We start from the raw sequence: 16,513 nt of genomic DNA on the forward strand, positions 1-16,513 counted from the left end.
AAAGGCCAGCATGCCATTTCCTTTCTTCACTGCCTGCTGTACCTGCATGCTTACTTTCATAGACTGATGAACAAGCACCCCCGATCCCGTTGTACTTCCCCTTTTCCCGACTTGACGCCATTTAGATAGTAATCTGCCTTCCTGTTTTTGATACCAAAGTGGATAACCTCACATTTATCCACATTAAACTTCATCTGCCATGCATCTGCCCACTCCCCCAACCTGTCCAAGTCACCCTGCATTCTCATAGCATCCTCCTCACAGTTCACACTGCCACCCAGCTTTGTGTTATCTGCAAATTTGCTAATGAATCCCTTCATCTAAATCATTGATGTTTTGTCGACCGGTCGACCCATTCTTTAACCATATGACTGTCCTGCCAATCCGGGAATTAACCTGGTGAACCTACGTTGCACTCCCTCAATAGCAAGAATGTCCCTGCCTCAACTACCTCCTCTGGCAGCTTGTTCCATACATCCATCACCCTTTGTGTGAAACAAGTTCCTCCAGCATTTGGTCTTTATCTTGGGTGTAAAGCAGCATCTGCACTTCCTTCCTGCATTGGTGGACGGCTCAGCCAATCACGGACTGTTGTGGGTTGCTGGGCATCGACTCCAACCAATCACAAAGAGTCACCGGGTAGATTAGAGACGATTCCGCGGAACCGACCAATCAGAGGCCCACATTATTCAAAAAAGGCAGGGCTTCCGCCACAGGGGCGGTTGGCTGATTGGGATGTCAATCAGCGGCGGAGCCAATGGGCGCGGGCGGCGGTGGTGGGAGGGCGGGAGCAGTGCGCCGTTAAATGCGGACGCTGTGAGGCGGCGGCCGGACGGGCGGGCAGTCAGTGGAGAGCGGCAGCAGCAGCAGCGGGAGAGTCAACGCCGCCTTCCTCGACACCACATCATAACCAACCCCACGGGGAAAGGACTTGCGGCGCCTCAAAGTCGCTGCCGTCAAACAAAGAAACAAAGGGAGTCTCCGTTAAGATGCCGTCAGAGAAAAGCTTCAAGCAGAGGCGGACTTTCGGTAGGTCCTGGGCCCGGGGGGGAGTGGGGGCTCCGGCCTACAGCGGCGAGAGGCCCGGGAGCGGGCCCGGCAACAGCGGGGAGAGACGGCCCCGCTCGCCTCCTCTGCCTTGATTACGGGCATTACTTACCGTGTCACTATTGGTGCGGCTTTTGTTATTGCGGTTGACTTAACGGCTATTTTTATCCGCAGAGGGGAGCGCGGGGGAAGGGACTGGAGAGAGGAGAGGGGCGGGGAGAGGAGGAGGAGTGCAAAACATCCCCCGCCCGGACTTCTACAGGCCAGGCCCTACGTTGCCTGGGTCCAGACGTGGGGTTAAATGGGTTCAAAGACAGCAGGCCCAGTAAACCTGAGCAAAACCGTGTTGGAGTAACTCGGCAGGTCGGGCAGCGTCTGGGGAGGGCAATGGGCAGAGGACGTTTTGAGGTCGGGACCTTTCTTTAGACTAATGAAATAGAGGGGAGAGAACTGGTACAAAGAGGTGATGGGGAAATCGGCGGGGTAAGAGCTGCCAAGTGAAAGATGGATCGAGATAAAGAGGGCTTGATTAGCAGATGATTCGGCGGGGAAGAGACGAATGGAATTGGTAAACATATTGTCACCTAACGTAAGGAGTATTAGCAAAAAAAATGGTTGTGTGATAAGAAGGCTTGGCGTAAAATGATTTTGAGCGATATCCTCGAATAGATGGGGCATTTTAGGGATCAATTTAGACTTTTAGCAACTGAAGTCATGGATATAAATAATAGATGATGGAACTAATTTGAAAGAATGAATGTTTTGCTTTAGTGTTGAGGTTTGTGTAATCAAGGGCCTGTATAATTTGGATGGCATAAATACGACCAGCTTCGAGTTAGTTTGTGGCCATTTGATTTCAGCTACACACCAATCTACAGGATTAAAGTGTATAAGAAAGAACTTCAGATGCTGGTTTAAACTGAAGATAGACACAAAAAGTTGGAGTAACTCAGCGAGACAGGCAGCATCTCTGGAGAGAAGGAATGGCTGACTTTTCAGGTCGAGACCCTTCTTCAGTTTGAAGAAGACCCTTCTCGACCCGAGACGTCCCCCATTCCTTCTCTCGAAAGTTGTTGCCTGTCCCACTGAGTTACTCCAGCATTTTGTGTCTATCTTCAGTATCTACAGGATTGAAGGCTGTGGAAGTGAAGTAGGTAGTCTTGGTGTTTTAAAAAGGCTAAGTGTTACAGATGCTGGAAAGTAAAATAAACAAGAGGAAATATTGGGGCTACCAAAGAGGAATAAGCAGTGTTTAAGGTGAAGACAGTGACCGTCCACATTGACCTAAACCGTATCAATTCAAAGCTCTCACTGTTTATCCACAGATTCTGCCTTGCCTGCTCAGCATTTTCTTCTTTTATTTCTCGGTCATGAAGTCTGAAGGTTGCCATGGTCATATATAATTGCAAAGTTATGAACAATCTTGTTCTGTTGCAGCAACCAAGGCAAGTTGTTAGGAATTGTTTCTGTGAAGTATAGATGAGAATTTGGTCTTCCCAATATTTGGATCAGATTTATTCTCGCCACATGTTTGTCAAATAAACAATCTTGCCATTTCTAAGGGTGGAATGGTTGAGAGATATAGTGACATTGAGCTATGTGTTATCAGTATATATTGAGGAAACTGATATTGTGTATCCTAAACTGGTGTCCTTCAGCATACAGAAGTATTCACTTCCACTCTGTTCCAGCCCCATATCAGTTTGAACAACAAATTGCAATATAATGGGAGTTAACATGCACTTTATTTTGCAATTTTTTAATTGGGCATTTTGTTAACTTGAAAGAAATAATCTTCTCCGTTTGCAATTTTGTAATTGGGTATATTACTAGCTTGAGAAATAATCGTCTTGCCTTAATTTGACAACTAAAGCTGCTAAATGCTAAATTCGTAAATAGAATTTTAAGAAAAACCAGTTGATAATCAATTTGAGTTTATTACATATTTCCAGAAGTACTTAGTTTTGCTCATTCGTCAACTATGCTAGTACCACACCACACAATTTTTGAAAATAATTCTACACTACCACAACTAGAAAGAAGTGCTGAACTACTATCTGCCGCATTGGTGACCCTCGGACGATACTTTACTGGCTTTACATTGCACGTTATTCCCTTGTGTATCTACACTGTGAATGATTTGATTGTAATCATGTATTGTCTTTCCGCTGACTTGTTAGCACACAAAAGCTTTTCACTGTACACATAATTAAAAACAGAAACTGAAAGCTATTCCATACTATGCATTCCAGTCAATCATGTCTAGTATATTGTTTGGCCTATCCAGTTTCTTGTGTATGTTTTAAGTTATACTTGTGGCTTTTATTTAGCTTTTGGGCTTGGCTGTAGTTAAAGAAAGGTGTGATGGAAATGCCCACTGCCCGAGGAACTGTGCTTTGAAAGTAGTTGGCATAATAGATTCTTGTAGACGTGAGGAAAGCACATCTTCCATTCTTTGAGGCTTCAAAAGCAAAATGTAACAGTTGGAATACATTACAACAATGAATGGAGATCAAGTTCTTCCTTTTATTGATTGCATCAAACTTTGACAGTTATCTACATATTGCTATTTTGATATTAATCCATAGGATAATTTTGCAGCTGCCATTATGATCTACAACCAATTTTTTAGTAGGTATGAATGTATTTCAATATACGTTATGCTACAAATATAAATCCACGGAGTGCAAGTTTAGCAAACCCTGGTCAATGAAAGATGTTGAGGCTCTGGTAAGAAAATAAGACGCATGTCAGATTTTGGAATAATTTGCTGGGAAATTTGCAGAGGTTGACATGGAAGACACAGTAATCTCGTTGTATGTGACACATGCAATGACAATAAAACATTCTGATTCTGAAGAATGCTTGCAGGTAAGGGGGTGGCTGACAAGTGAAAAATTTTCAAAAGTGAGGAAAAACGAGGCCATTGGTATCAAGTGAACTTCTCTGAGTAATGAGGGCAAGTAGTAGAGGAGTACACTTAATGAGGGCAGTCAGAAGGGCAAGAAGAGGACGGAGCTCGTGGGCAAGATAAAGGAAAATTTGAAGAGATTCTATTGCTATATTAAAAGGGTGACTAGCAAAAGAAAGGTCCCTTTAATGATCAGCAGAGCCACAAGAGATAGGGGAGATTAATGTTTCTCATCTGCTTTTACTGAAGAGAAGATCGTGGAAACTAGGGAATTAAGGTGCACAAATTGTGATGTCTTGGATCAAATACGAACGACCAAAGAGGAGGAATTGGCACATTTTAAAATGCATTAAGGTGAATAAATCCCCAGGGGCTGACCAAATGAACTAGCCAATTGCATTCAAAATTGGTATGGAGAAAAAAGTCAAATGGTCATTGAGGAGGGTTGGTTTTCTGATTGGAGGCCTGTGACCAGTTGAATGCTCCAGGAGCTGGTGCTGGGGTTCACTGTTGTTTGTTATCTACTGTGAGGAAGGGGATCTAAATCAGTTGGTGAAAGTGGACCAAGGAAGGGTAAATGTAATTTAACTGATGTTGCAGAATGGAGATCTGGGAGCACAGGTGCACTGCTGTACTGCAACTGCCAAATCAGTGGACAGTGATGAAAACAGCATTTGACCTGCTTGCTTTCATTTCAAGATTCAAGAGAGTTTATTGTCATGTGTCCCAGATAGAACAATGAAATTCTTGCTTTGCTTCAGCACAACAGAACATAGTAGGCATGAATACAGAACAGATCGGTGTGTCCATATACCATTATATAAATATACACACATGAAGAAATAAACAGAAAAGGCGCAAATAAACAGATAATGGTTTATTAATGTTCCCAGTTTTGTTTGAGTTGAGTTTAATAGCCTGATGGCTATGGGGAAGTAGCTATTTCTGAACCTGGACGTTGCAGTCTTCAGGCTGAAGCTAGCGGGGAGATGTGTGTGTGGCCAGGATAGTGTGGGTCCTTGATGATGCTGCCAGCCTTTTTCAGGCAGCTCCTGTGATTGATCCCCTCGATGGTAGGGTGGTCGGAGCCAATGATGGACTGGGCAGTGTTTACTGCTTTTTGTAGTCTTTTCTGCTCCTGGGCGCTCAAGTTGCCGAACCAAGCCAGGATGCAACTGGTCAGCATGCTCTCTACTGTGCACCTATAGAAGTTAGAGAGAGTCCTCCTTGACATACCGACTCTCTGTAATCTTCTCAAGAAGCAGAGGTGCTGATGTGTTTTCTTTATAATTGCATCAGTGTTCTTGGACCAGGAAAGATCTTCAGAGATGTGCATCGTGTAGAAAAGTTGGGGCATAATGCAGCTGTACAATTCGTGGTGAAAAACACCTGTATGCAATCTGGTTGTCCAGCTGTAGAAATTATATTCACCTGGATGTTACCTTGACCTACAGGCTTGAATTATAGGGAGATGTTGCATAGACTGTAACTATCTTCTCTGGAGCTTAGGAGGCTGAGGGGGGTGGCATAAGGGAAGTGTTTAGAGGCTATGGGCCAAATGCAGGACTAACCCAGTAGACCAACCTGGTCAGCATGGACAAGATGAGCTGAAGGACTTGTTTTCATACTATATTCTGTAACTTAAAATAGGAAGTGTAGTGCCATTGGATGTGAGGAGGTTGAGGAACTAGTTGCCTAATTTCTTTTATTAGGAAATTGGGCAAAATGAAATTTGACAAATTTAAATTGCAAGTGCTTTTCTTTCTTGAATAAACATGTTATTAGGGATGACTGTTTTAGTGGTGGCTAGATCACATGACAAACTTAATCTAAATTCTGCAGCTCTGCTCTTACTCCCTCTGTCTCGAGAGATGGAGATGTTTAACCTACTTCACCAGCTTCCATGTTAAAGAGGATCATCCTTTGCAATTGCTGCTAATTGCATGAACTGTTGCCCATGTTCATCATCTTTCAGCATTTTGAAGCTCTCACTCCCCGTTCCCTTTTAATCATTCCCTGTCGCACCACACTTTCCCTTACAACCACTGGAAATGCAACCTGTCCTTTTATGCCCTCACCATGCCCAAATCAGAACACTCTTTCCAGGTGAAGTAATGATTCACGTGCTCTCCTTCTAATCCAGTGCACAACATTGTGTTTGTCATGGGGGAACAAAATAATGCGATTTTAGTGATCGTTGCCGAGTACCTGCACGCAATCCACAGGAATAACCCTGAGCGTCTGGTTGTCTGAAAAAAGTGGCAAAAATGTAGGTGCTGTATCTTGGTACTTTTTCAATATAAATGAACTAAAGCCATTATGAGAAGTAAATGTCTTATCAAGTTGACCTCTTGGAAATGTGGCTGCAAGATGAATAAAACTAGGAACTGGAGAAACAAGTAAATGCAAATGCTGATTACAAAAAAGACCCAGTGCTGGAATAACTCGGCGGGTCAGGAAATCTCTGGCCAACAGGGAGAGATAATGTTTTGGGTTGGGACACTTCAGTTTGATTGTGGTGGAGCAGGTAGGGACTAAAGCTGGTAGAGAGTAGGGGCAGGATAAGGCATGTGGGTGAATACATCACTTCATCCCGATGGATGAATACAGGTGAAGGGGTTCTTGGATTGCCAGATGGTTGGTTGCAACGATATTTAATATTTGGAAAGACTAGAAACAGGGAACTGCAGATGCTGGCTTACAAAAAAAAGGAAAGGCTATTGGTATAGGGTCATAAATGAAGAATGAACGCAGTGCATGAAGTAAACATCCTTGGCTCGGAGATATAGATTATGGATGAAGTATAAAAAGGGAAGGAATTAAAAAGGCAAAAAAATTGTAGATCTTTAATACAAGTTCTATAAATGAGAAAATTAGAGGTATCAAATCTGAAAGTGGTGTGGATCAATCTGAGCTGGGGTTCTTAAATAGAAACGAAGGAAATAAATACTGAAGGATTGAGGAGAATGTTAGCTGCGAACGATTGGATAAATACACTGAAATGAATGTGCATTGATATATACTGGCAGTGGCTAACATATAAGGATATAATAAGTGATAATGCAGAAGAGATGTTAAGGAATAAAACCCACAATGATGTGGTCCATCTATGCCTTGAAAAAGTTCCCACCCCAAGCAAACCAGAGAGGAAGAACAAACAAAGGGCATTGTCCTACAGGATAAACACAGTCAATAGTGGGCAGCACAGAGCTACTGTCTGAGATACTGGGTTTGATCCTGATCTTGTGTGCTATCAGTTTGGAGTTTGCACATTCTCCTGTGCTCTTGTTTCCTCCCACATCCCCCAAAAGTGCAGGTTTTTAGGTTGGTGGCCTCTAAATTGCCCTTAATGTGTGTGGAAAGTGGTATAACAGAACTAGTGTGAATGGTGTTTGGCATGGATTCAGTAGGCTGAAGGGCCTGTCTCCATGCCTTATCTTTTGATCAATTCAATAGAAGTATTAATGTTAGATAGTAATAATGTAGATGAGACATGTTGGATATTGATGCATTGAAAAGTTATATTTCCAGATGTTGCATTTCCAGCAAAAACGTTTAAAGCAGATTTTTATTTCTGTATTCACATTATATAGGTTGGATAAAAAACTTTGCAAGTGCACATTCAACCTCCAAACTTGGTAGCTATGTTTGCGGTGATATGTTTCCTGGGTGGTTGTTCTTTCCATCCATTCTATTTTGAATGCACTCTTCCAGAATTGTATTTTCCCCAATTTCGCTTTCCTGGTACCCCATTCCAGTCAAACAGAAAGGTGATCCTTTTTATTCAATCAAGTTTGCAACAAGATGTGATTGTATCTGGTCTTCACTGACTTTTAACCATTGTCTGATCGGACTTAAACAAGGAAAACAACTACTGTTTGTCTTCTCGGGATGCTCAGTGACCATACTGACACCCAGAATTCAGCCCGGGTTCCTTTACTGCCAAGACCATCCTGCACTTAATAGTTTAAATTTGTTGGGTTTCAATACTCCCCTGATCAATATTTCAGTCTTACTCCAATCCCTCATCGCAGGAGAATGTCTCCAGCTTCCATTTAAATCTGGCCTCTGGTGTATTCTGCTGTAAGGAAGTATCCTTTTAGTTGCCTCTTTTTTTCATGTCACAATCAAGTGACCTTTAAAATTCACTGCCTTACTGCTTCAGATTTCTCCTTTGGCTATATATCTGCTATCCTTGCATCTGTGAATCCCATAATGGTTTTGTAAAACAAAGTGCTTTGCTAATGCAGGTTTTCCCTTTTTAATTGTGCTTGTAACATTTGGAAACAATTCTAAAATAGTTTAATGGTACTCCATGTCATGACAGACTTGAATATCACCCCCCCCCCCCCCCCCCAAGATTTTGTGCTTGGCTTGTGTGCTTTATAGAAGTTATTCAGAAACACAGTGTACAAGCAGGAGAAAGGGGTAGTTTGGATGGGCAGGGATGAGTGAACCAAGGTGTTGTGGAGGGAGCCATCGCTGTGGAAGGTAGAAAAGGGTGGAAATGGGAAGATGTGACTAGTGGTTGGATCATGTTAGAGGATGATGTGTTGGTTGGATGGGTGAAAAATGAGGACTAGGCAGGAAAGGAAGCAATAGCTATGAGAAAAAGAGAGATGGGTGAGGGGTCCATCGATGACAACTGGTGGGAAAACTGGCAGCACACACTTTTATTTAATCTGCTGGTTTTGGGGGAACAAAATATCTGAGTTGATAGTTAATAATTTTTAAATCCTGTTATTAAATATGGTTCTATGTAAATGTACTGTATATGGGAATTGTTATGCCTCAATTGAAAATGATGGTGCGTCTTTTTTTGTATTTGCTGTATGTTTCTTCTGTGCCACAGATGCCATGTCGGGGGGGGGGGGGGGGGGGGGGGGAGACCGTGCAGGTGGGGGGAATATGACATTTTATAACATAATCCCTAATTTGAGATTTACCCAGTCTTATGTTTTAACATCATTCTGTTTTGCAGAGCAGAGAGTGGAAGATGTGCGCCTTATTCGAGAGCAACATCCCAACAAAATTCCAGTGAGTACATTGGGTGAAATGAAATTATAATTTTTATTCCAAAATAATACAGCAGCAGAGAAATGGAAGAGAATGATCATTAACTTTGTGGCAGTGCTCTTATGTGGACACAATAGACAGAGGCTAAAACGGTCTCCTTGCAGGCAGGTTAGGATCTACTGGGCCAATGTGTGGAATTTGGAATATCTTGTGTTTTGTTGTCCAGAGAAGGCTGAGAAGGATTAGCGAATTGGGAGAATCTGGCAACTTGCAATGACTGTCATTAGTTTCTCCTGTCATTAGTTTCACCTTCTGCTGCTGCAACAGTCCTTCTGGTCCTTGTAATTGAGTCAGACTCGACCTTCATCTCATGTTTGCCTTGTGTGGGATGCCCAGAATTGCACTTCACTGGTGCAGCTGTGTCTGTCCCAACATCCTTGCTGGTGTAGTCACTTTGTGGAACATGCTGCAATTCTTTTTGGTAACAATTGGAAAAACGTAATGAAATGAAATACACTTTATAAAAAAATTTAAACCATATTTTCCTCATCAATTTTGTTTTGGGAGTGCTTGACTTTGCTTTTTAGTGAATATTGGTGGCCCTGTTGAAATGAATGGCTGGCATAAAGCTGCCGGGCCGGATGCATAGAAAATTCAGGTCCTCTGATCAGTACCTCACAAAACTGTTGGATTTGGTGTGCAGTGCAGAAATAGAATGGGAGATCGGATGTGCTGACATCTGTGCCTTCTGGAAGGCTGACTCTCCATACTGGTGATTCACTTAGCTGTCAGTGCAGTAAATATTCCCAGTCCCCATAGAATTATAGCACTTATTATAAGTCGTGTGCCATGATAACATCAAATGTACTAGGAATCCTTTCAGCCAGAATCGACATTCCACTCCACTAATCAGTGCTGATGATGGCCTCCTACTCACCAAAGCTTCAAACTCCAACAGCAGCATACAGCTAGATTGGTGCCTGCATGGCACAAGCTTGCTCCTCCACAGTTCTTCCATTCAGCAGAGGAACATGAGAAGGCAGAAGGAACATAATTTTAATACTTTGCTCAGATTAAGCTAGTTCTGATTGTGTGTTGCAAATTTCATGTGAGACTGGAGCGTTATTTTAGTTGACATGCTTAGGCTCATAAATGGAGGTTGAATTGGTGACTGCAGTAGTAGTTTAGAGTGGCTATTCACTATCTACTGGGTAAATATGGATAGGGAAATATAGTGACCTTATCAACCACCCACATTCAACAGAAGAATAAAAAGAAGATGGACACAAAGCTGGAGTAACTCAGTGGGACAGGCAGTATTTCTGGAGAGAAGGATTGGGTGACGAATCGGGTCAAGACCCTTCTTCAGACCTGAAACATCACCCATTCCTTCTCTCCAAAGCTGCTGTCTGTCCCGCTGAGTTACTCCAGCATCTGTCGTTCCTTCCTACACAAGAATAAAAAGAAAAGCTGGAGACAACTGTCACTAAGCCATAACTCGTGTCTCCTGGACTGTACTGTGGTTAATTTCTTTTTTAATTTTAGGTCATAATTGAAAGGTACAAGGGAGAAAAACAATTGCCGTTGTTGGATAAGACCAAATTTCTTGTCCCTGACCATGTGAACATGAGCGAACTGATCAAAATTATACGGTGAGCTTTTTGTATAAATGCACAATGTGAAATAGTTTGCTAATTTTTGTGTTTGAAAGTGTGCATAAAGTCATCCATTTTTTAATCAACACAAATGTGAATCATGTTGATAAATTTAATGGAATATGGGCTCATTTGTCCGGCTCGGGAATGGTGGTTGAATTTGGAAACGGAGGGTAAATTTGTACCTTCTGGTTTAAGGCGGTCATTTGCTTTTGCTGCATCCTGAAGGGAATTATTTTTGCACACACAAGTAGCAAAGTTATCAACTACTGTCATCTGGAGCTTATCTGTTGTTTTATGGCATACAATTTACTCAATAAATGTATCTGCTTTGATTGCTGCTCTAAGTATTTTATTTATGAACAATGTAAATAGTGTCACTAATCCAGAGTTACATTTGCATTAACAGGGGTTGATTCTCTCATTGCACAGGTCTCTTCAATGTATTCAAAAGATTACCATATTGCCATAAATGTAATCTGACAAAAATCACTGGGGGATCCATCAGACATGCTAAAACCAATCATCCAATTTTTGAGCAGATAGCTTTCAGTTGCTTTTTCAGTTAGAATCACCTTGCTTATTAAAGAGTTGGGTTGCACAATTGTTTGGGATTAGGTGAGAAATATGTTTCCATTTGATAAATCTACCTAACTGATTATATCTATATTCATATTCTGGATTTCCATATCTTTTGTATGGGTTTATTGACTACAATCTGCTACCAAGTAATGCATTTGTGCATTGTCTTTTAATGGTGTTAAAATCCCAGACTACTTTAAGAGCATTCTAACAGTAATGAGCTAACTAACTTCAGAATAAAAGGACCTTCTTTTAGGAAGAAGAAGAGGAGAAATGTATTTAGTTATAGGGTGGTGAATCTGTGGAATTCTTTGCCACAGAAGGCTGTGGAGGCCAGGCCCGTGGATATTTTTAAGGCAGAGATAGATAGATTCTTGATTAGCACAGGTGTCAGAGATTATGGAGAGAAAGCAGGGGAATGGGGTTTGGCGGGGGAGATAGATCAGCACGATTGAATGGCAGAGTAGACTTGATGGGCCAAATGGCCTAATTCTACTCCTATCACTTATGACCTAAGGAGATATTATATGGCATGATTGGAAGAAAGAACAGTATGTCCAGATCCTGGAAACTCCATAATGTCAACAAAATATATGGTGTTGAAGTGATTAGTATTGGAAGAATTTGGATAGCTCTGGAGGGGTGAATGACAAGAATAAATTAAATGTAGAAAGGGGCAAGCTAATAGAGATTTGAAAAAATATTAATCATCTTGTCCTAGAATTTTCTGTCCTTGTCTAATTGTTAACCTCAGAGTTGTGCAGGCAGGGACCTGCGAAGAGAAGCTCAAGCCAGCTGTCACAATTAAGCCTTGTGGATGGGATCTTCCATGCTATTAATGACACCATGTGGTTATTTGGGTACTGTGGGAAAGGCAGAACTGTAATCACTTTGCACAAATCTTCTTAACTGGAAGTTACTGGTGGTCTCTCATGTACTGAAATTACAACATGCCCTGTTCCAAATAACATTGGGGGTAATTAAGTTTGCTTGTGTGTTTGTTAGGGAATTTATTGCCTAAATACTACGAGAATTTGAAATTTTGATTTCTAACTTTTTAGGAGACGTCTGCAGTTAAATTCAAATCAGGCTTTTTTCCTGTTGGTGAATGGGCACAGCATGGTTAGTGTTTCTACACCCATTTCTGAGGTTTACGAACGTGAGAAGGATGAAGATGGTTTCCTCTACATGGTCTATGCTTCCCAGGAAACCTTTGGAATGGACACTGCACTGTAATCATAGTCTGGTTTGAGGTACCTCCCTCAATGTTCCTGTAGTGCCCTGCCATAAAACATTGCTAAACATGTGGCAGCTTGCCCAGCTCAATCAGGAATGAGAAGAGGTATCACATAAAATTAATTGGAATTGGAATTGAAAGCTGATGGTCTAACTGCAGTCTTTTGCTTGTTGGGTTCTCAGAATTGACTACCATATTCTCACATAAGCTGTCTGCTTTTAAGCCAAAATCAAATCGTGTTCAGAGGTTAACAGGTATATTTTATTGCTAGCAGACACTTTTTTAATTTGAGTAGCCTTTTTAAAGCAAAATGACCAAGCAGATAATTTTGCTTTATGAAATTATCAGGAATTGTCTGATACGCTCAACCCTATGTTGCTTCAAAAGATGAATTCTTTAAGAGCATTTAAACAGCCTGCTCATAAAACAGCTGCTTTTCTAACTAATCACCTGCATTCAATTTCAAATATTTGGAAGAGGTTTTAAATAGCAGTGGAAATATTTCATCGAGCAGTGTGCCTTCTGCTAATAGGTGAGTTGCGTGCCATTCTTTATGAATGAGCTAATAATTAGGCAGCCAAGAACTGCATTGGATTCTAACATTACTCATGCATTGCATTGGATTCTAACATTAGAAAAGACGATTTTCTTAATTTTTCAAAGTCCTTCACAATTTTCTTAAAAAAGAGAATTTGATGCAGTATGTAACCATTTCTCAGCCACAGTCTTCAATATAACCAATCCATAGAAATTAAAAGTGAAAACTAGCTTTGTTTGTGAATAACTGTTTGTCAAATTAAAAACTTTCACAAATATACTAATCTCCAACTATCTCTGCTCGTGCTAAGATTTACTAACTGAATAGTTACTCCTCTAAATCTGCATTCTAATTATATCCAGAATGTGTCTGTGATGAAATTATGGTAAACTATTGGAATAAAAACTGAAATAACTTCTGAAAGTGCATAATATATAGTCTTGAATTCAGCATACAAATCATAACCTTCGATTCCATCCTGTGTAATGTCTTTAAAACTTTTTAAAGTCATTACAACTTTTTGTTTATAGTACTGAAATTAATTTAACCCTATATTTTGATGTCTGCATGCACTTGTTATTTGATTTTGAACAGGAAATGAACCGGTGATTGCTTTCTCTACTGTATACCAACATCCCCATTTGTCATGCATTTGGCATCTGTCCATTTTAGGAGTGTTTGGTAATCGGAGAATGTGGTGTAACCAGGCATCCTGATTGTGAAATTGCATTCTAGTCAACTGGTGTTTTCATCTGTTTATGTGCATCTAAATATTTGTTTCCTAAAAGTGTTATATAAATTAGTATATTTACAGTGTATTTAAAGAATATTATTCAGAATTTCTCAAGACTAATAGTCCTGAAAATATAAGAATATGACATTTAAAATGTGCATTCCTTTATTTGTTAATGTGTAAATACTCAAGGTAGCCTTTCTTGATTCACTGCTCTTCCTGCCTATGTTAAATACCTGGAGTAGTAATTACCAGCTTTATCTATCCTCAAATTCCCTTGCTGTAAGGACTTGTAGGCACTGAACCATTATAAAGGTTAATAACATGAATGTTTATGGGCCACATTGCCTAGAATTGCTGTCTTTTAGTTGTAAATTTTAACTCTTAGTACTGTCGACATTTGAGGAGCATCAGCTGCATTCTGGGATTCTTGATGTGATGCTACAGGCTGCTCAGACTTTTCTAAAGTGGTTAAATGTGCAGTGTTATTTTTAGATTAAATAGTGCTGTTACTAAATTAACATTCCAAACCTCTACTAAAGAATGAGGCATTTAATGAGAATGATGATTACTGGCTTATTTCTCCATTGTCCAACACACTCCATTGTTGTCAGTATCACTGTCTCCACTGTGGACTTCATTCTGATTTTATTATGTTCAGTTTCTGAAAACAGAATGCAACAAAAATCCAAAAATGTTCAACGGTGCCTTGGTTTTAGTTTTTAATTGTTGTTTTATTTTTTTTGCATAAATTTGAAGTACTTCAATGACACTTGACCTAATGTATATTTTAAATAGTACATAAACAGATTTATGTAATTTGTAAATTAGAACTTTTTTTTAATTGTATTACTTTGGATCTGCTGTTGAGAAACCTGAATTGACAACTTGTAAATATACTGTGTATGATATACTGATGAGCTATGTGCCTGAATGGAAAGATGCATTTGCCATTTTCAAAATAAAGTACAATACAAGATTGTGGTTCTTGCTTTCTTCACCAATGCTCTTGGAAGTAAATACAGTAAAACCTATTGCTTAATAAAAAAAAAAAGTCATTAACAACTGCACTAATATAACATATTGAATATAATCTTGACGGGTGTCAGATGATGAACATTGGGATATCAGATAGCTGTCGACCCAAAACGTCACCCATTCCTTCCCTCCTGAAATGCTGCCTGTCCCACTGAATGACTCTAGCATTTTGGGGGTAGGACATGTACTGTCAAATTGTAGAGGGTAAAGGCATGTTGAAGAGAGAGAACTTTGGGGGTTCAGGTTCATAATTCTCTGAAAGTGGCTACACAAATTGGCTTGCTTGCCTGAATAGGTCAGAATATAAAAGTTGGAATGCTTCATTGCAACTTAAACACTGGTTCAGCTGCATTTTGAGTAGTATGGGAAAGATGTGTTTGTGCTGGCGATAGTGAAGGGCAGTTTCACCAGGATGTTGCTTGAATTTGGAGGGCTTTGGTTATGATAAGAGATTGGATAGTCTGGAATTCTTTACCCCAGAGCAAAGGAAGCTGAGGGATGAACTTGTGGAGATAAATAAAATTATGAGGCATCAATATGATAAAAGTCTATATTTTTCCCATGGTAGGGGTATTGAAAATGAGAGGACGCAAGTTTAATGTGAGACAAAGAAGTTTTAAAGAGGATTTGAGGAGTGAGTTTTTAAATAGTAGTTTATATCTGGAGCTCACTGCCTGAGGAGATGATGAAGTCAGATATGGTTGAGAAATTTAGACATACTTAAGCAGGCAAGACATAGAAGGATATGGTCCTAACACAAACAAATGGGATTGGTGTAGATTGCCCAAAAGGGAAGCAGTAACATGGTGGGCCGAACAGCCATTTGCACTGAACAGCACAGTAGCACAGCGGTAAAGCTGCTGTCTTGCAGCGCCAGAGACCTGGGTTGGATCCTGACCATCTGCACGTTTTCCCCGTGACAGCATGGATTTTCTCTGGGTGCTCTGGTTTCCTCCTATGTTCCAAAGACATGCAGGTTCATTGGTTAGAGTCAGAGTGATAAAGTGTGGAAGCAGGCTCTTCACCCCAACTTGCCCACACTGGCCAACATGTCCTAGCTACACTGGTCTCATCCGCCTGCATTTGGTCCCTATCCCTCCAAACCTGTTCAATCCATATATTAATTGGCTTCTGTAAATTGTCTCTGAAAGTGGGATAACATGAAACTAGTGTGCAGGTGAGCTAATGGTCGGTGTGGATTGGGTGGGCTGAAGGGCCTGTTTCCGTGCTATGTCTCTAACTCGAAAACTACTAAACTATTACTCTAGTATTTATTGCTATGGTATTTATTATTGTAAGTTTCCTTGTGACATTTAATATTACACGGTAAATATCTGGTACATGGTTTGAAGCAGAAAGAGAACACTTCCCCTTCAAGTGCCTGTGCATACAGTTTACTACAATGAACTGCATAGAGAAGTGTATACTTTTTATCTTCAATAATTTAAAATACTTGTCATATTTTAAGCATCTTTCAAGTTTCAATTTTTTTTAACCTAGCTTCACAGAACAGGGTACTGATTGTAGATGATCAGCCATGATCACATTGAATGGTGGTGCTGGCTCGAAGGGCCAAATGGCGTACTCCTGCACCTAGTGTCTATTGTCTATCTCATCTGGCAGCTTGTTCCATATACCCACCACCATCTGAAAGAAAAAGTTACCCCTTTGGTACACATGGAATCATTCCCCTCTCGCCGTAAACCCATGTTTTTGATTCACTCTACCCTGGGTAAAATACTGTATTCACCCCATT

General features: G+C 40.5%; 1 protein-coding gene across 1 annotated transcript; it reads left to right on the forward strand.

Moving 5' to 3' along the window:
* The first annotated feature begins 815 nt into the window (after window positions 1-815).
* Window positions 816-14,699, forward strand: map1lc3b (microtubule-associated protein 1 light chain 3 beta). The gene is made up of 4 exons (XM_055649043.1): window positions 816-1,029; window positions 8,940-8,995; window positions 10,520-10,626; window positions 12,273-14,699. The coding sequence occupies exons 1-4, from the start codon at window positions 990-992 to the stop codon at window positions 12,445-12,447; spliced, it is 378 nt and encodes a 125-aa protein (XP_055505018.1). The 5' UTR covers window positions 816-989; the 3' UTR covers window positions 12,448-14,699.
* Window positions 14,700-16,513: the final 1,814 nt, after the last annotated feature.

The sequence above is a fragment of the Leucoraja erinacea genome, chromosome 17 (genome assembly GCF_028641065.1).
Source record: "Leucoraja erinacea ecotype New England chromosome 17, Leri_hhj_1, whole genome shotgun sequence".
Classification (NCBI taxonomy): domain Eukaryota; kingdom Metazoa; phylum Chordata; class Chondrichthyes; order Rajiformes; family Rajidae; genus Leucoraja; species Leucoraja erinaceus.